The sequence below is a fragment of the Vigna umbellata genome, chromosome 5 (assembly GCF_029865625.1).
Source record: "Vigna umbellata cultivar VRB3 chromosome 5, Vumbellata_1.0, whole genome shotgun sequence".
Lineage (NCBI taxonomy): Eukaryota > Viridiplantae > Streptophyta > Magnoliopsida > Fabales > Fabaceae > Vigna > Vigna umbellata.
In genome coordinates, this window is record NC_142169.1 from 14071313 (window position 1) to 14092886 (window position 21574).

The following is a 21574-nucleotide window of genomic DNA, read 5'->3' on the forward strand; positions in this document are numbered from 1 at the left end:
CTACCCTCAATGCAAACCTAACTCAAACGAATGGGAACTAGAGTTATTAAAGCTTTATAAGAAGATATACTTCTGGATATGAGTTTGACAACCTAATTGATGAGGTTATAATCCAAGCTATCAAGAAATTTTAAGCAAATTCTTAAACTAAAAGATTGAGGTAGTAAAAGATATAACTAAAAGAGAAAGAAAGATCATCATAAGATTGTTTCCTATAAATGTAGACAAGGGCACATAATGATAATCACTACAAGAAATAATGAATTTATTGACGGGAATTTATTGATAAATGTCTCGATACATGAGATTTCTCATACTTAGGCTTTAACATGAGATTTCTCATACTTAAGCATCACATACCCATGTAAAGATGCCTCTTGAATACATGTATGATGTGTTAAGTATAATTCCACATGATTTAGGATTGATGTATGTTTGAATGCTTGAATCATGACCAAGATATGTTTCGATCTGGCAATAATCGATTATCATTAGTGATAATCGATTATCTACGCGTCGATGTTGACTATGGTTGTGGGAATAATCGATTATCTGGGATGATAATTGAGTATCCCTTCTTAAGTGATGTTTCTAGGTAATTTTCACTGAGACAATCTATTATCTTAGGTGATAATCGATTATCATAGTTCATTTTTGTGAAAAATGGTGAATTTGATGAAGAATGGATGTGGAATAAGCCGGAGGAGTTGTGGAACGTGATGATAATCAAAGATTGAGGTTAGTGGTTAAGTTTAGGGTTATTTTTGACTTGTGGTTAACATTGGAGCATGAGTGGAAGATGAGAGTGTGTATGGTTATTGAGCATGAGGCATGGAAGATTAGTCTACTTGTTGTACCTAGTAAATCTTGATTCCTCAGCGGATAGGTGCTTCCTTTGGCATTGATTGTTGAAAAGGGGGTGACTCTATTTGGCATTAGTTATTGAAAAGAGAGTGTTGTTCTCTTTGGCAAATAGTTGTAGCAAAGAGAATGGGGTTTGAGTGCTGAATCTTCTTTAGTGAGGGGGATAAATGTTCTACCTTATGTGATAGGGGAACAAGTCTAAAGCCAGAAGAAGGATTACTTGAGTGTATCTGTATGGGAAAACTACAGATTGGGCTGTAGGAGCGGCTATAGTCAATGAGGTAGGGTACATGAGTGTGACTGAGTTTTGTCATGATGGAGTTCATGATTTGGTGATGCTCATGGTATGGTTAATGATTGAGATAATCATGTTGGTGGTGTACCTATGATGATGATCATGGTATTGAGGATGCTCTAGATTGTGCTATATTGATAGTGGTGTTACTATACTTGTTATAGTTAGTAGTTAACATAGGTTTTAATGAGTGGATAGACCAAAGGTCTATGTGTGAGATGTTAGTGATGACATCAAGAGTTTAGATCAAGGATCAAGGATGAAAGTTTGAGGATTGAGGATTGAGGATTGAGGATCGAGTAGTTCATTATGATTGAATTGTTTATGTTAATGGATTAGAAATCCTATTGTTATTAATTCTATGTATGGGGTGTTTGATTATGATTGATATAATAAGAAGGTATGTATCTTGTTGTGTGTTTGATTAGGGTTGATATAATCAGAAGATATGTATCTTGTTGAGTGTTTGATTATGGTTGATATAATCAGTACATATATATCTTGTTATGATTGTTTTATCGGTAGCTTACCACATACATGTTTGTGTTTGTGTGTTTATGAATGAAATTATCGGTGATGATCGTATAATGTGCTATACGTGAGCAGATGATATTGCATATGTTCCAGAGGCATGATAGATTCGTGAAATGACGAGGGAAAGATTTTGGTTTCTTTAAAAGGTTTTTCTGGCATAGACTTTTGAAACAAAGTAATAGTAGTTATTTTATTTCCTTAGTCATTGTAATTACTTTTGGAATAATGTAATTAGACAAGGCTTTTGGAACAATATGTTTTGAATAAATTATGCATGTTGAAAGGTTAAGGTTTTTGAAATATACATTTTCGCGCTATGATAAAGTTTTAAAATTTACCGAATTTTGTAAACCAGTGACATCCCAAAATTTGGGGCATTACACCTTTTATCTTCTCAAACCTCTCTCTCTCCTCATCAAATCCTAAATCTTTAATTTCGTCGCTCCTCCCACTTTTATCCGTTGCTGACCAACAATCTTCTTAGTATTAAAGAGACTCAAAATCTTTTTTTCTAATCTTTCCTACTAAATGGACGAGACTGATTAATCTTCCATGACTAACTTTTTCCTCTATTTAAACACGCTTCTCTTCACATCCTCTCAACTCATTCTCTTCAAACCCTAAATCCTCTCTCATTGTCATATGCCCTCTCAACTCTCCAATCTCTCAGACCTTCAACATTCCAAACCAATGAAGCCTTCTTCCAATATCCAATATCCCTTCCTTCTTCTACTCTTAGAACTTACATGCCTTACGAACATAGTTCTTCCACCTTACATACACACCTTCTTATCCAAGCCAACCTTACCCAATCATCCACAACCTCTCTTCAGCCTCTCATCTTTTTCCTTAACGCCTTCTAATTTTTCTCTTTCCATCCTGTTCCTCTTCCTTTTGTCTGATGGAGTCTTCCCTTTCTTTCCTTTCTCCATCCTCTCGGGCTATGATGTCTCTTCTTTCATTTTTTTCCCTTTATGATGTTTATCAAATAAGAGGGAGAAAACGAAAAAAAGTACATGCGTCAGCATCTAGGAGCAAGTACTCAAGGAGAGTACACCAGAAGTTAGGATAATATAGAATGAAGGAAAGTTTCTCCATATTCTTAGAGTTCATCTTAGGAGTCCATATTTATATCCATGTAATATGTTTTATGTTTTAATAAAAGTTTTTGATAATTGTTTTACTTTATTTGATTTATCTGTTGCTTCGTTGTTTGTTTAAATTTATATATTTGTTTAATCGTTTATTATCTTTATCTCTATACACAATATTATTTTTCAACTATGTCCATTAACAGCATGTAAAAGATAAAAACAATAAAAGATATAAAACACACAACACATAAAAACTAAATGTTGAACCAAGAATGCTTACATTGTTTAAATATGTATTTGTTAAACATAAAAAAGGGGGATATTGTTAAAGACAAAAACGTCCATGTGCCCAAAAGCTCTCATGTTTTGAAGCTTAATCAAATAACATTAAAACGTGATAATAATCAGAAAACAACCTAGGGTGAAAACACAAGACTTAGAGCCTGAATCTCAAAATAGAAAACTTAGGTAAACACTTAGGTCTTAGAAAATTGAAAAATATCTAGGCTAAAACACCTAGACGCACGGCTAAACGATGTTCTGCCTAAAAGCGTCCAAGAGAGATTGAGTTAAACGCTTAATGCTTATAATACCTTGAATAGGTATTCATCCTCTCTCGAAAACAAAATAAGTCGAGACAAAGTCTCTGAAAAAAAATATCAAAAGACTTAATGATTAAAATATGTAAGAAAGCTTAAGCAAGCTAAACACTATCTGTCTAAAAAGAGACGAAAGCTAAAGAAGTGTTTACTTGACTAAAAGATGCCATAAGCTTAACAAATACCTCATCTTATGATGAAGTACATATCTATGCTTGTATCCTTAGAGAAAAGCGCTTAATCGAAAAATTCTACCTAACGGTAGAAAATCAAAATACACTTTGTTGTTCTGAGCAAGCATTAAATGACATTAAATGCTCAACATTCAAAAACAACCATAGTAATAAGAAAATACATATATGTTGCATGCATAGTTTACTCTAATTTTGCAGATAAGTTATACTACACGCATTCACAATGCTACAGATCAAATATCAAAAAGTGAACGTTATAGATAAAAAAGATATTCACATAATGCTCCTTACTTGAAGCAATGTCTAAAAAGATCGTACAACCTACTTCAAGTTAATGACTGAAAAAGCAGGTCTACTTTGAGAAAGTTGACTTGCACAATGACTGTTGTGAAAAGAAGAAAGAGAAAGCACACGTATCAAGACTATAAACTACAAACTCAGTCTAATGGACATAAATCCATTAAGCTTATAAATAGAATATCTCTCAAGAAGAAAATCAAGAGGATAACTTAAGAGCATAAGAAAGAAAAAAGCTGACAATGATATATTCATCCTGAAAAGAAGAAGAGAAAGAGCTCAAGAAAAAGAATACATTTGAGCTGAAGAAAAGAGAAGAGAATAGAAAAAGAGAAAGAGATACTCTCAAGCTTTATTGTCATATTACTTACGATTGTAAGAGAATAGAGAGAAACACCTGCGAGTATTTAAACTACTTTGTATTGTAATCAAATCCTCTCTATGAGAGATATAGTCTGAGCTACTTGTAAGCAATCGTTGATTGCAATTCTAAAGAGAATTAAAGTACTTACAACTGAACTGTGTTTGAGTTGAGAAATCTTAGTAAGATTGCTAAGTACCAAGAGTGGCGAATACTCAAAGAAAATACTGGCTAAGGTTGTTGAGTACCAAGAGTTGTGCTAATACTAATTTGTAATCGAGTGAAGATTATAGTGGAACCCTCTACGGAGGAGACTGGACGTAGCTCAGTTGGAACGAACCAGTATAATATGTCTTATGCAATTATCTCTTCTCTTACTTAAATGATCCTCTTCTGAAAACCTGTAGTCATGCTTTATTTCTAAACACAAGAATCTTCCAAGCTAAATGAATTATTTCATAAAGGAAGTTCTTAACAAAACGTTGTAGTATATATACTTTGAATAGTACACTAAAAGCAGTTATTGCAAAATCCTATTAATTCGAGCCTACGATTATTTAAAAGAAGATTTCAAGAGTTTGATAACGTGTTATATCAGAAGAGTTGCGAAAAAATTTTCCATTAACACTATTCACCCCCCCCCCCTTTCTAGTGTTTTTCAGGCACTTCACTGCTCAACTGCTGAATTTGCAAGAGAAGAAGAATTACACTTCATGAGTGATAGTAAAAGGCCAAACAATTATTACAACAATTGAAGATCAAACCAAAACCAGAATCAACATCAAAGTTGGAGACAAGATGGTGGTTCAACCAACAAGCAATCTATATAACTAAACTACAACAACTTTAATGAAGCTTCACTTAAGAATCTAGAGATGCATACTTGATAGCTAGCACAACAGCTAGTATAACAACAGGAAGCAAAGTTCATGAACAACACCACAATCAATCCAAAAAAGCAAGGCAAAGCTATCACAACAAGGAGAGGAATTGTTATAGGTAAAGAAGTTGGTGATGACTTAATAACTAAAGAAAAGAGTAAGGAAACTGGGAGAAAAAAATTGAGAGAAAGAGAGAAAGAGTATGAAATTGAGTGTGAAAAACTAAGAGAAGAAAAAGAGATTGAGTGTGAGCAAAATTCTGAAAAAAAAGGAGAGAAAAACAAAATGCAGAAAAAGAAATAGAGAGGGTGTCTACTCAAAAAGAAGAAAACACTGCAAAATTTGAAATGAATTGCACAATTTTATAGATTTTAGAAGATGTTATAAAAAGTATTTCTAGATCCAAAAGTACCTTTTGAATTATATAATTTGAAATGTATAAATATATTCCAAATTTAGTATTTCAAAAAATATTTTCAAATCTAAAAATATATCTTAGGTGTCTCAAAAATATTTCCAAATTTGGAAATACCTTCAAAATATCTAATCTGAAATATAAAAATAATACATTCCAAATTGTATGTTATGGAAGTTATCTTCCTATCCAAAAATATATTTCAAAATCCAGAAGTCATTGGTTCTTAATTTATTCATTTTTTAATCTAATTTTCTTGAATAAATTACACGTATTGGAAAATTATAAAACGTTTTTAGGTTTAGATCTTTTGTCTTTGTATGCTTTGGTTCTTTACTTGTTCTACTTAGCTTTATTTTTCGGAATCTTCTAAGTTTATTTAGAGTGTTGTTTAGTCCATTTATATCTTCATTATTCTATTAGAAGTAATCCTAACAAATTTTCACATTTTTTCTAAGCCAAAATCATGAAAACCGAAATCTATTTCTCTTGTTTCTTATAGGTTGAGTTCCTAATTTGTTATATTATAGGTCGAATCTTACTTAGACCATTTCCATTGAGTTTTCCGTTCAATGTTTTCTTAGAACATGATATACCTATTGCTTGTGAATATTGGAGTTGAAATTTGCATCTAATTGTTGAGTTGCTCTTGAAATAGACTTCAAAATCACATAGGTCATGAATTTTTCATTTGAAAAAAGAAGTGAAATTTGAAAAACAAAATAAAACAGTATTGGTCGAAAAATGTATTCATAAAAGAGAAGAAACTAAAGTAATTCACACCATAGTAACACTTTTATGCTTTTGCTTGTTATTTTAGTTGAAGTTATGACTTGAATTATAGAATAAGCATATCCGAGCATAAAATTCTTTTAATTCCTTTTAATTCCATATTGAAGCTAGTGGTGTAATCTCATTTTTCTTGAATCAATTTGTACCTAAACTTTTTTTTTAGTAATCATAATCTAAACTTATTCACTAGTTCCTTTTGAGTGTCTTCTTCTAAATCTGCTTTAATTTTTGTTATCTGTCCTTTGAATTCTTTGAGTTTTTTCATATATATTATTTTATTTGAAAGTTATCTAGTTTCAAATTAGTCCTTCTTGATTTTTTTTATTCTTACTCTTAAACGAAAAATAAATTGGTTAATGCTTAAATGTTTTTTAAAACTTACCTTTCTTTTAAGGTATCATTTTAGATGTTGAATGGAGAATTGTTGAAGTTACTCTTTGATAAAACAAATGTACTTTAGAAGAGGGTTGGATAAAGCCTATAAACACTTTTTGTGCATAATTAGATGTATAGTAACAAGAATAAGCATACAAAAAATTATATTATTTCATCCAAACTCATGAATTACGTCTAGTTCTCCATCTGGTCTACAAAAATTGATTCTCTCATTATGTTAGGAACTCTCCCAAAACTTGGCTTTGATATCACTTGATAAAACAATTGAGCTCTAGAAAGAGAGTTGAATAAAGTTAATACACACTTTTCGTGTAGGGCTATGTCTTCAACATAAGTTCTATTAGTCAAACAATTTTATTACAACAAGTACACTAACGGTTCTAAGTATTACACCAACGGTTCTACGTTACAAGTACAAAAACTTCTCCATATTACACCTTACACAAGTACAACCTCTCTTGGTAAATTATTCTTAATCTCAAGAAAATAAGAACTCCAAAAAAATTTGACAAAAGAACACTCTCTTATGAGCACAATTTTAGTTGAAGCGGGGAAAACTTCACCAAATGAAGTATTACAAGGATTACTTCAACCCCGAAAGATGCCAAGAATATACAAAAATATGAAACACTATAATAAATTGTTATTGTTGAGTTGTTTATGTCTTCAAGCTTCAACTTCTAGAGAAAATGACCATTGATTATACACATTGGTCTTTAATAATTTGATCTTCTCATAAAGCTTTTAAACATGATCTTCGATCTTCACATTAGAGAACATTGATAAAGAAAGATTCAATATTCTTCTTCTCCAACGTTTACAAATATATTTGCTAAAGAAACATTTTTCAAACAGATCATGGAAATATGACATTGACAATAAATTATTTTAAAGAGATATTGAAAGAATCAATAAAATGACAAACTAGTTGTTGAATCTGATTTTGTCTTATTATCATTAGGTATTGAATTTAGTTTTAACAAAATGTATTTAACATTTGAACAACAATATCAGACTATATGTAGCAAACTCTTGTAGTCGTCTACTTCTTTTATATGACTTGATAACTAAAGCTTATAAGGTACTTTTATCTCCATGACTAAAACATGTTAGACAAATAATAAAATTTACTTTCATCACTTAAAAGTTTTTGTGGTCTTCAAAATCACTTAAAGCTTGTCTAATTCGTACATTTTATGATATAATTCTAACACTGTTGTGTGACTTTAAGAGACAAAGAAGAAAATTTTGAGAGCAAACATACACATGAAAGTAAATTTTGAGGAAGCTGTATTTGGCTGCTGGGCCGACACATACACATGAAAGCAAAATTGTGGCAAATTTGTACCTATTTTTAGCTTGTGTTTGTTCCTAAGAGTGAAATACTCTATACTTGTGTTTGTCACAAATAGTAAACCAAGAGTGGTCATTTGATATACTGCTCTATAATCAATTATAAGCCAAATTAACTACTTTTACATGGACTAAAAATTAGTAATTTAATTTATTTGTTAATTTTGTTTTCATATAATTGAGGCATATTTCCTATATTACCGTCAATTATATTTATTAAGAATGGTGATTACGTTGTAAAATAAGAATAATTAGCAACATTAACTAGGATTTAGGAAATTGAAATATATATACATTTAAATCCACAGTACATATATGTTTTTCTTACATTTGAGTCTAGAAGAAGTAATAGTCTAAATTGCTTGCATATTTGATTTGGAAGAATTTAAACTCATTTCAACTGCCTAAATTGTCTTTATCATACACATGTGAGCATACAACACCTTACTACAACAACACGTCTTCAACGGTCTTCTCGTGAGAAACTACATTGAGTTTAGGAAGTGAGAAAGAGCCTTAACTTGATCTTCGATAATAATATCTGTAAGAAATTCAAGATGTTATATGATAGAGTATCCAAATAAATATATGTTCACATAAATCTAAGTATGATGAATGAGCATGGATGAAGAGTGAGAGAGCATTACACATATATATTGATGTTGTAAATGGAAGCATATTTTCTGAGGAGTCGTTCTATGGTGTACCACTCAGAACGATCAGATCCATCTTGATAACCAATTCGTGGCATGTGCATTGATGCTTTACAGAATAATCAAAAGAATTTTGTATCAGCGTGTTTCAATTGTCAACTAAAATTATAATCATACACTAACAGATATTATATGGAAGTAATTGTCAAAAAGAACTTATAGCTGAATGTCCGAAGAATGATTTCCAAGCCACACAAAAAACAGGGTTAGTATATGTACACTATCTCAACTGAAAAAGAACTATCAGATACAACGTACCCTATAGCAATTGGGAACAATTTTCCTAACACTAATGAGATAAAGATGACTTCACAATAATGAGATTATGCCACACTTCGATACATTATTACATATAATTTCCTTTTCAGGTTTTGTATTCTCTTATATGATTGATATGATTCATGGTAAATATGCAAGATCAAGGTACTGCAGCAGTGGCAAAACAATTCAGTAATTAAATGTAAATGAATCATCAAAATTAACTTTATGCGTCGAACAAAATCGTTAATAATCACATGCATGTACGCAATAAGCAAAGAAAATGACAATATAATAAATTATAAAAGTAAATGGAAGATTAAATATTAATTAAATAAATGCGGAAGCATGTTACCAGAATTCTGAGCAGCTGAGAATGCTGCCTTAGATAAGCAGCTTTCCAAATGGGGAAGTGAGATTTCACTGCGTGGAATTTTGCGCCTTGGATTATATGATTGAACCACAGCTAACGCAACCATCTTGGGAGTATTTCCAGTCATATCTTGTTCTTGACAACCATCTACAAGTAACAAGACACCAATATAGCAGACACAACCATACACACATATTCACCACGTCACAGATTAAACACATGCGAGAAAAGCTCTTCAGAAATTATTTACTATCTGCTATTTTGAACACAAAATAAGTTAATCAAGACTAGCCTATTTTTGTACAAAACTGTTCATAATGCATCGGTCAAAACTTAAAAAAAGAAGCAATATCCCCTCAATAATCAGTCAAATGTGCCCATACTCCAAAGACCCTAAACTTGACTGGCTAACGTTGCATTTTTTTAACATAAAGAACACAATCACATTATTCATCACATAGATTGTAGTAACGGAAATGAGCCCCGTGCCACCCCACCTTGCAGAGGAACAAAAATATTCCAGACAACATGATAGGTCTTGGAAGGTTTACGTCAAAAAAAATAAATAGGACAGTTAGTAAGTGGTGGTTGAGAGAGTTAGGAGGAGTTTCATAGCAGTAAGGGGTAGTTTTTCTTCGGCTGTTGACATTTTACTTTGTTAGTTATGTTTTGTTTGTCTTTTAAGAAGGTGGGTGTGTATTTTGGTGGTTGTTAAGTGCTTTATTTCTGAACAGGGACTGTCCTGTGTAGGAAGGAATGTTTTCCCTTGTATGTTGTTGAATGTTTTCTGCATTTTTCATTCAATAAACAGCTGCCTCACAGTGAGGTTTCTTGTCTCTGATTGTTTATTTTGAGATAAAATTTAGGTTTCTTCCCACCAAGAAACCTAACACAACAAGAGGTAAAAGTTAGGCGGTCAGCATTATTTCTCTAAAAACGGCTGAACTACTTCACTGAAACTTTCAAACAAATTATGGTAACATAGAATAAGACAAAATGTATTCTTGCACAATGTGAAAAAAGGTAATGACATCCAGACAAATAGGTATGGAGATGACATTGAAACAGACTGTTATATAACAATTGAGAAAATTTCTGTTCTGATAGGAAAATGCAAGGAGTTAAGGTTGCCCACTTGTAGGTCAGGGTAGCATTGACATATATTCACTGGCGTGAAGCAATCTATGCAATCCATATAGACTTAACATAATTATTTTGAATCACTATAGAGCTCACCATCAAGCCTTATAAGATGCAGATCACCAAGATGCAGATCCCCATGCTCAGAAGCCCGTTCGTATGCATCACCAATGCTTGTAGAAAGTTTGGACAGTGCATCAAACATTCCACCGTGGCCCCAATGTCCAGACGTGTCAACACAGCTGTAAAAACAGAATATTTACAGTTAATTTTGAAATAAACAACTTCGTCAACACAAACAGTTAGTAAATTCTCAAATTTAGGAGAGAGACTATATATTTTATTATTTGTCTCCTTACATGCATTGAATATATATACAAGAGCTTATTTAATGAGCAGCCTATTCTACTGAACAAATCCCTAAAATTGTGGGATTGTTATTCTAGTAATAATAGCAAGATACAGGGAATATAACAAATTAACTACGTGGGAATAATATCTAAAGTTTCCTAAAACATATTTTGACACTCCTCCTCAAGCTGGTGAATAAGTGTTTTCCATTCCCAGCTTGGATATAATTCTTTCAAAATTACTGCTACTCAGTCCTTTGGTGAATATGCCTGCAAGTTGACCTTGAGTGGACACATATGGGGTGCAAATCAAGCCACTGTCAAGCTTTTCTTTGATAAAATGTTTGTTCACTTCAATATGTTTGGTTCTATCATGTTGTATTGGGTTTTATGCTATACTAATTGCAGACTTATTATCACAATATAACCTCATTGGTTAATCCCACTTTATCCTTAAGTCTTCCAATATAATCTTCAGCCATAAAAGTTCACATATTCCTTGGGCCACTGCTCGAAACTGTACTTCAGCACTAGATCTAGCTACCACACTTTGCTTTTTGCTCTTCCAAGTTACTAGGTTTCCACCAAGAAAGGTACAATATCCAATAGTTGACCTTGTATCCACAACTGAACCTGCATAATCAGCATCTGTATATGCCTCAAGACTGGCACTCTTATTTCTTTTGAACAAAAATCCTCTTCCTGGAGTCCCTCTTAAATACTGGACAATTCTAAGTGCAGCTTGTAAATGTGCTTCCTTTGGTTGGTGCATAAATTGGCTAACTAAGCTCACAGCAAATGCAATATCTGGCCTAGTGTGAGATAGGTAAATGAGTCTTCCCACAAGTCTTTGGTACATTTCTTTATCCACAGACACATCCTCCTCTACACTTCCCAACTTTATATTTGGATCTACAGGTGTACTTGATGGTTTGCAAGTTGTTTTACCTGTTTCCTGTAGCAAATCAATGATATATTTTTGTTGGGATATGAAGATTCCTTTCTTGGAATGGGCTACTTCAATCCCCAAAAAATATTTTAGCTTTACTAAAGTCTTGATTTCAAATTACTTGGCAAGGCATTGGCTCAACCTTTGTTGTTCCTTTTTATCATTCCCAGTAATAATTATATCATCCACATAGACCAATAGTATTGTTACTCCCCTTGAATCAAAATGTTTGATGAATAAAGTGTGGTCCCCTTGGCTCTGTTTATATTTAAGACTTGTAATAACTTTGGTGAATCTCCCAAACCATGCTCTAGGTGATTATTCCAACCCGTATAGTGCCTTTTCAAATTTGCAAACTGTGTTGGCCTCAATCTGTCCCGTATACCCGGGTGGTATCTCCATGTATATTTCTTCTTCAAGATCTCCATGTAGGAATGCATTTTTTACATCAAATTGTTGCAGTTCCCAATTGTAGTTTGCTGCCAATGACAAAATTACTCTAACCGTGTTCATTTTGGCAACTAGTGCAAAAGTCTCTAAGTAATCCACTCCATATGTTTGGGTGAATCCCTTGGCCACCAACCTTGTCTTATACCTCTCAATACCCATCAGCCTTGTACTTCACTGTATAAACCCATTTGCACCCAACCGCCCTTTTTCTAGGTGGTAGGGAGACTAGCTGCCACGTATATTTTTTCTCCAATGCCTCCATCTCCAAGTCCATAGCTTGTTTCCATTTTTTGTCAATTAATGCCTCAAATACAGAAGGTGTAGTTGTGGTGTTTAGGCTTGTGAGAAAGGTTTTATGGGTAGGTGAGAATTTTTCAAAGGATAAATAATTTGTCAAGGGGTAAGGTTGTTGTTTGGTGCATGTTCTGGTTCCTTTTCTGAGAGCAATTGGGAGGTCTAAATTATGCTCTATTTGTTCAACTAGTTTTTCAGAAGGAAATTCATCACAACCAATAGAGTTAGAATTTATAGGATCAAAAGGAATTACCTTAGGTAATGTTGCAGGATTGGATTCTTGAACATGAGTAGATCTTGGAATGGCCTTTCCTCTTCGTGTGTACACCAAATTTTTCCCAAACTTTGTATTATCATGTGGTTTAGTTGTTGGTCCTGCAGATTGAGGTATTTGATTCACCTCTACTTCTTCCTCTTCAGCTTCAGCTTCACATACAGTGGTAATATTCTTTTGAATTTTTGTTTCTGGTCCAAAAGACAGATTTGGTAATATAAAAGGTTCATCTTCCTCTCTTAAAGATTCCCCTGAAGATGAGATTGGTCAAAGTAGCTTACTTGTTCATTGAAAGTAACATCTCTTGACACAGAAATTTTTGGATGGGGGATGAAAACACTTATACCCTTTTTGTGTGGCTGAGTACCCCAAGAAAATACATTTTATTGCCCTTGGGTCAAGTTTTCCTCTTCCATTACTATGAACATGTACAAAGGAGACACACCCAAATATTCTAGGTTGAAGGTTATTTGTATGGATTATATGTGGGTAGAATGAGTTTAAGACTTCCACGGGGCTTTTTGAGGATAAAATGGAAAAAGGCAATCTATTAATCAAGTAGCAGTGAGAATAGCTTCCCCCCAAAATCTTTTTGGAACATTATTTTGAAAAATAAGTGCTCTAGTTTGATCTAATAAGTGCCCATTTTTCCTTTCTGCAATCCCATTTTGTTGGGGTATGTTTACACATGAGGATTCATGGATTATTCCTTCCTTTTGACAAAAGAATTTAGAGTATGATTGAAGTAATCTTTGGCAATATTAGAACTAATTATTTTTATATTAACCCCAAATTGATTTTTAATCATTGAAACAAACTATAGAAAAACATATTTGACCTCAGATTTGTGTTTAAGCAGGAAAAGCCATGTTTCCCTTGTACAATCATCTATAAAGGTTATAAACCATTTAGCCCCTGAAGTACTAGGAATATTAGAGGGACCCCACACATCCGTATGAACAAGATAAATGGAGAATTGCTTACTTTATTGCTGATAGGAAAAGGTACACGCTTGTGTTTGGCAAGCTCACACACCTCACAATGAAGATCTTCTAGATTTAAATTTTTAAACAAGGAAGGAAATATTATCTTTATGACCCGAAATGAAGGATGTCCCAAACGACAATGAAACAATTGGATTTTTTCTTTGTTGACCATGGAGGATTCAGATATTAGAGACTCTCAACGGGAAGACTCAAATCTTCCATGTAGTACAGGTCATTCCATTCTCTAGCATGTCCAATCGTCCTCCTTGACTTCTTGTCCTTTGCTATGAAAAATTACATTACATAAGAGGTCCTTGGTAAGTTTTAGTATAGATATCAGACTTGTGGATAACTTAGGGACATGAAGAACATTTTTTAGTATCATGTTTGGGGTTATTTGGACATCTCCTTGTCCAGCTGCAGTGATAAGGGTTCCATCAGCAGTAGAAATTTTCTTACTGTTGGGACATGGGGAACATGGGGAACATGTGGAGAAGTGTTTAGGGAATGGTATCATATGGTCTGTGGCTCCAGAGTCTAGTATCCAATAGTGGGTAAATGGGGTATTTGAGACATTAAATCCACAAGAAAATGGGAACTTACCAGAGTATGTCAATGAACACGTACCTGTGGGTTTTTCCAATTTACTAAGAAAGGACCTTACTCTTTCTAACTCCTCATGGTTGAGTTGTACAGATCCTTCTTCTTGACTTTCAGGACCAGCAGCAACATGAGCTTGCACCCCTCACCTTGGAAGGCCTCCTTTGTATCCCCAATCTTTGCTTTGAGGTTTTCCATGTAACTTCCAGCATTTGTCCCTTGTGTGATGTGGCTTGTTGCAATAGGTGCACCAAACTCCTTCATTTTTCTTCTCTATTCTTGGAAAAGGGCCTACTTCTTTTGTTCTGCAACCATGGTTGTTTCTCCATCAACAATCATAGCTGAATTATCCGCAATTGGGGTCTCTAGTATTAGACTCCTTCTGCTTTCTTCACTCCGAATAATTGTCATTACTTCATTAGGTCCAGGAACCTTCTCCTTGCCTAATATTTGGATTTTGACTTGATCATATTCTTGGTTTAGGCCTACCAAGAAATCATACACTCGATTTTGTTCAATGTATTCTCTTAGAATTGTTGAATCCTCAGAACACTTGGCCTTTATGACCCTGTAATGATCTAATTCCATCCATAAAGATTTGAGTTGATTAGCATACTTTGTGACAGATTTAGTGTCCTGTTTGGCTGCCATTGTTTTTACTTTCACCTCATAAATCTAGGCAGCATCCTTTGCCTTAGAGTAGATTTGCTCTATTGCAATCCATATGCCCTTTGTAGAAGTGAGGAACATGGATGTATCGCTTATTTCCGGAACCATTGAGTTCCATAGCCATGCCATGATCATGGAGTCTTCTTCATCCCATGACTTGAATTTGGCATCTTCTTCCGTAGGAGCATCGTCAGTGAGATGGCTAACATTTCCTTTCCCTTTTAGAATGGTCTTATTGAGTTGAGATCATTTAAGATAATTTTTTCCATTCAATCGATAAGCTGAATGAAAATTCTGCAATTCTCCATTATTCTAGAATTTGTCTACATTTTCCATTTCAGCCATTACAAAAATGTGCAATTAAGGTACACAAACAAAGACTGTGATGGAACTCTAGGGTTGGGCAGCAATGAAGGCTGTGATGGAATTCTAGGGTTGGGCAGCAATAAAGGCTGCAGTGAAAATATACGGTCATAGGCTCCCAAGGATCGGGAGCTCTGATACCATCTCAAATTTAGGAGAGAGAATATATATTTTATTATTTGTCTCCTTACATGCATTGGATATATATACAAGAGCTTATTTAATGAGCAGCCTATTTGTTACGTATCCGAGTTGGAGACTTAATTAAACACGACCACAATAGGTAGAAAAGACAATGAACGAATGATAATGGACGAATGAATCTCTTTTATTGATGGTAATATCTGAATAAACAAAAGTAAACAATAATTGGGAGCATAACCTCCTTCAATTACTTAGGAGCATAACCTCCCTCACAGAACGCATAACCGCCTGTCATCAAGCCTCAATAATCAAAAAGATACCCTTAACCCTAGACTCTAGCTTTATTTATACTAATTATTTCCCGCTCATCTCATACTAAATATCTCCCTAGAATATATCTATATTTAATATAAATATCCCTATATTTAATGTAAATATTCTCCCGTATATTTCCCTACCATATATCATTAATTATAAATATCTTATATTGTATATTTCCCTGGAATATATATTTATTTACTCTAATTATCTTATACTGAATATTCTCCTCAAATATAGCTCCCTTTATTGTAAATAGTTCCCGCCCATCCTAACCAATGTGACAGTTAGGATGGTAGCTCTTCAACCGCTCGGCTCAGGTCCTTCGCTGCTTCCCACCGTTCGGCCTGCTCGCTCCTCGCCTTCTTCCGTTCGGCTTGCTTCCCCCTGCCTCCTACCGTTCGGCTCCCGCTCTTCACCACCTTCCACCGTTCTGCTAGACCTCTCCACGCCTTCCATTGTTCGGCTTCCGTTCGGCTTTTACGGTCAATACCGTTCGGCCTCACTTCCCTCCTACCTTCTGATAGGAATAAGAAGAAATGGTTAGTCTATGAGAGAAGGAAGAAGGGTAATTAGCTGTAATAGCCTAACTGCCTATGACAGTTAGCAGTGGGCGGGAGAGGGAGTATAAACAGAGGCCTGTTAGTTGGTAAAAGGCATGTATGTTGAGTTGTTTGTTGACAGGTTCTGACCTGTGAAGAGGGTTAAGCCTCTAGATTCTTTCTGTACAGATACACTACTGTGAATAATATTCAGTTTTCCCTATCTTTCTTGTGTCTTTTGGTGAGAAAGAGAGTTCTTGATTAGGTTCCTAATTTAGGAACCTATCACCTTCCTTTTCCTTCTCATATACTTTCCAAACCTTATTATTACCCCCTACCTTATACCGTAACATATTATGACTACAAGATTGATGTAATCACCCTTTACAATTTGCATCAGAAAGTAATATTCATGAGTGCAAAGTTCTTCTCTATGTTGGGACCTTTATTGTGTACTTGACTTCTATTTACTATAAGAAAGTGGATTTAATTCTACACAAGCCTACAAAATCAACTTGCAAAGAGGTTTGACCACTCATAATATAACTTAGTCATATTTGCAGTTTATGTGTGATCTCAAACACACTCTCTTACATCAAATACAATACATCTCAAACATAGGATTAGATGGGAGGTCCAATAGCAGTTGATAGTAGGTCACTTATTAAGTCCAACAAACATCACCAGGATAGACTTTGATAATGTAATAGAAAGTGAGTTTTAAGCTTAATTCAATGATGACACATTTTGTTCTAACACTTATTAAGGCCCATTCTATCATTAATCAAAGCTTATAAATAGACTAATGTTGAACTCAAAGTAAAAATCCCCTACGTTTATGTTGCAATTCTTACACCTAAATGTGTTCTTTAAATTGTAAATGACTAATGATTCTATGAAAAGAACCTAGGTTTGTTCTAATCTATCTACATTTTAGTGTTAATTGCAAAGTGATATTTACACCCACAACCCATAAGTTGGCTATATATTTAATCGATGTGGGATCTCCAATATTTACCATGGCCATATCTATGGTATTAGTCATTATAGGATCTTGACACATCATTTTACACCTACGATTAGACATTTCAACCTACAACATTGTATAGTCTCTTTTGCACCTATCATCTCTATCAAAACTATGTTGCTCATTATGTATTATAGGAAGTTTTTTATTTTATCTTTGCTATAATTTAGTTCCTTATTACAGGTATATCTTGCTATTAATACTAGGATTATGCGTTTAAAAACAATTGCATTGCATGGACTTGTTTCCTTATAATTAATATTCTATATTTCCTAAAATAACCACCTGGCTCATGTATTTATAGGTTCAATGACCTCATCGTTTGAAATGTTTAAGAAATATATTATTCTTTCTAAATTAGAGATTCTCCGATGTCCTCTTCTATTCTTTCTCAATATTTACATTATAGACTTATGCCAGTAAATAAATGCCAACAATAAAGCTACATTACAGGAAGTAGATCTGTGCTAATATAAGGTAATAAAAAAAAGAAAATCTATACAGAGAAAAAAGGGCCTATCCTATCCTAAAGTACTGAACACAATACTGCTTAATAATAGTGAAAACTGCAAAATTCTTCCAAAATCTCCTCGGGATTGGGGACAATCAGGAAAATCAAAAAAGAAAAGAATCTACTATAAAATGTTTATCATGCAACAGAGAATGCTACCAAAACCGAAGAAAGCTCAGACAGAAAGCTGGGACATCACAACAAAAAGCTGCAGTGAAGAAAAAAAAAAGAAAGTTGACCTGAAAATCATAGCTGGTTCAGATGAACAAACATTTGATGGAGCTGTACAATCTCCATACACAAAATGAACGGACCCAGTAGCTGATGTAATGTCATTGTCCGTTTGGGTGAGAGGATATTTTACATTCAATGATTGATATCCAAGAGCTTTCCACCTGGATAGCTTCTTTTCCTCTGCCTTCTTCATTGCAGACTCAAGTTTTAGATTATTTTCCTCTTCTGAGTTTCTTTTGCTCCTCCAGTCCATCATTGAGTTGCAACTTGACTTAGACACTTCCTCAAACTTGTTAACCCAAGAAAGATATGAAGCCTCGTCAAGACCAAGATCGTGAGAAAAAGTAGTACCTCCTTCCTTAACATCATCACCTTGTAAAATGTTTCTTGGATTGACCTCAAATTTCCTATCATCTATATCGTGTATTTGTTTGTCACGCAAGGCAAGCACCTTGTCAGCCATAACACTAATTTCTGATAAGTTGATATCCCTATGATTTCCGTCAGTAATCTCAGTGGGATCTAACATATGTAAACCAAATATGATGGATTTCAAATCTCCAGTTCCAACTTCAGATGTTTCTTCATCATCATGTTTGAGAATGTTATCACCAGTAACATTGATGCTCAGAAGCAATTTTCTTTCTGCCCTCCTCATAATTACCTACAGACATGAATTCCTAGAGTATATGTAACACCTCCATTATCGTAGAATAAAAATTTATAACAAACATAAACATACTTCCTCCACTGTCTTCTCTGTAACAAGGTATATACACAACACATGGTTCATCTGGCCAATTCTATGTGCTCTCTGTAAAGCTTGCTTGTCCACCTGAGGATTCCAATCTTGCTCATAGAATATAACCTAGAGAATGACATGCAAGAGTAAATTGTCAAGTATGTTTTAAACTTGCAGGTGATAACTTAAACTTACAATGCTTAAACCATCCAGTTAAAGAAACGGGAGTCTTATTTCGATGGATTTTATGGTTCACTTAAAAGGGTTATTTTTCATTCTCCCATAATTCTGGGATGGTTTCCAAACATGCTAGTGCATGTCACAACCATATTTTCACCTTTAAGATGACAAACATGAAATTCATGTTTAAGAAAATAACAAGACAGTAAGTCTGGTTGGAAGAGCTTATTTGCAAGGTTTTAAAAAGGTCCATCATGTTAAAAACCAAAATAAATAGAAGATAAAAACTTATGAATATACTCAATATTTCTTAAAATAGATGATAAAAAGTTATGAATATACTTAAAATAGAAGAAAATAAATCAGTAATCAGGCTCCAATTCAGTGTACGTTGAAAGCTTGTCAGAACTCACAGTATCAGCAGCCACAAGATTCAAACCAACTCCCCCTGCTCGTGTTGAGATCATAAACACAAACGCTCCATTTTGTTCAGCTTCAGAAGTCAAGCCTGAAGTAGTTGATGAGCTACTGAAACTTCTTATAGCAGCAAAGCGCTCCTCAGCCCTAATTGATCCATCAAGACGCTCATAAGAATACTTTCGCAACTCCAGAAAATCCTGTATGAGAATAAAAAGATATTTCAACAATATAGTCCCGTAACTATGACAAAGCACTTAATCCAGGTAGAAAAATCTCACTTGCAAAATGTCAAGTGTATGGGTCATCTGAGCAAAAAGAAGAACACGGTGTCCAGAATAATGTAACTTCTGAAGAAGTTGGTCCAGAATAAGTAGTTTACCACTGGCCTGATAGAGCAAAAAACAATGTGGAAAACATGAAATATAGTGCACAAGCTAAGTGTATATAGTGAATAAAACTCTCAAATTTAGAAAGAATAATATATTTCTTCTATATTTCAATGATGAGGCCATTGGATCTACAGATACATGAGCATGCTGGTTAATTAATGAAATATAGAGACATAATTCTAAAGAAACAAATCCATGTAATTATGGGAATGTTTTAAATACATGATCCTAGTATTGGTGGCAAGATACACTTGTAATAAAGAATAAAATTATAGCAAGGATAGAATAAAAAACTTCCTAAAATACATAGTGAGCACCATGACTTCAACAAAATCCCCGGGATTGTGAGAACCATTATTGTCTCTTTCAGAATGAACTAGCTATTACTTAGAAAAAGAAAATCAATAATTTAGTTCTTGCCTTTTGACCTAGTAAATAGATAGGACAGTAGAATTTGACAGGTTATTTCTTTTTTGTTGATCTAGGAAAAATTGTCAAAGTGATTTGATAAATTCAATATGTAAGGTCTTGAAGCAAAGGTCTTGAAGCAAAGATAGAAATTGAAGACCACTCATCTAGAACTATTGAAGTGGGTATTTTAATGTTGTTAAGAAGTGGACTTTAAGCCTAACTCAATCCCATAAAATCAATTTGTAAGGTGATAGGATGATGAGGGTGTATGTTAGGAGAAAGAAGAGTATGTGAGTAGTTAGTTGCATTAGCTGGCCTAACTGTCTGACAGTTAGAAAAGGGGAACACTTATTGTGTATAAATAGTTAAGGGGAATAAGGGGAGGGGGATTGGACAGTTAGTAGTTTCTAAAATAGGATTTGGTTATCCTTGTTGGGGAAGGTTAAGCTTCCTTTGTTCTTCCTATTCTTGCATTCTTTCTTGAAAGTCAATAATATCAGAGGTTATACAGACTTTCTGTACTGTTTCCGAGAGTTGTTGAGTGAGAGATAGGAATTCTTTAACAAGAAACCTATCAATTTGGTCCGACCTGCCGGATTCCAAATTTTGCGAGAAGTGAACGAAGATGGAGAACCATACCGATGCGAGACTGGAGGCAATTGAGATCACGATGGAGGGAATGAAGGCTGAGTCAGCGGCTGTACGACGAGACTTGCAGCAAATTATGAGGGTCTTGGGTACGAGCGTTAATCCACCGGAGGGGAGTTCTGATGACAGTTCGGTGAACGACAACAGACACCGAGTCGTGGGGGAAAATGAGAATGGAGGGAATGGAAACAGAGGCGAGGAACAAAAGCCGTGGCGGAAAAGGATTGAATTGCCGACATTCGATGGAGACGAGCCTTTGAGTTGGCTCAACAGAGCGGAAAGGTTTTTCGACATTCAGAAGGTGATGAGCGATGAAGACAAAGTGGAAATCGCGTATGTGAGTATGGAGGGAAGCGCAGCGTACTGGTTTACATTCTGGAGACAGAAAGCAAGAAATCGCTCCTGGGACGGTTTGAAGGCCGCGATGATCAACCGGTTCGGTGGGGGATTCAGAGGAACGGTGTTCGAAAGGTTGGCGTCGTTGAGACAGGAGGGCACGGTGGAGGAATTTGTG

General features: G+C 34.4%; 1 protein-coding gene and 1 pseudogene across 3 annotated transcripts in view; both read right to left on the reverse strand.

Moving 5' to 3' along the window:
* Nucleotides 1-8329: 8329 nt before the first annotated feature.
* ASG3 (SNF2 domain-containing protein / helicase domain-containing protein) overlaps nucleotides 8330-21574 on the reverse strand; it is a 51921-nt gene continuing 38676 nt past the window's right edge. For 2 of the 3 annotated variants that reach the window (XM_088115195.1, XM_088115194.1), the window contains exons 9-16: nucleotides 19891-19998; nucleotides 19606-19809; nucleotides 19013-19138; nucleotides 18276-18934; nucleotides 10656-10801; nucleotides 9402-9566; nucleotides 8723-8837; nucleotides 8330-8616 (exon numbers count right to left, since the gene is read on the reverse strand). In XM_088115195.1, the coding sequence (XP_087971321.1) occupies nucleotides 8592-8616; nucleotides 8723-8837; nucleotides 9402-9566; nucleotides 10656-10801; nucleotides 18276-18934; nucleotides 19013-19138; nucleotides 19606-19809; nucleotides 19891-19998 (1548 nt within the window). In that variant the 3' untranslated portion in view covers nucleotides 8330-8591. Of the gene's footprint in view, nucleotides 8617-8718; nucleotides 8838-9401; nucleotides 9567-10655; nucleotides 10802-18275; nucleotides 18935-19012; nucleotides 19139-19605; nucleotides 19810-19890; nucleotides 19999-21574 lie in introns of those variants that run through there. The other variant, XM_088115196.1, reaches the window with a different exon arrangement.
* LOC148197748 (uncharacterized) lies at nucleotides 13507-16415 on the reverse strand (annotated as a pseudogene).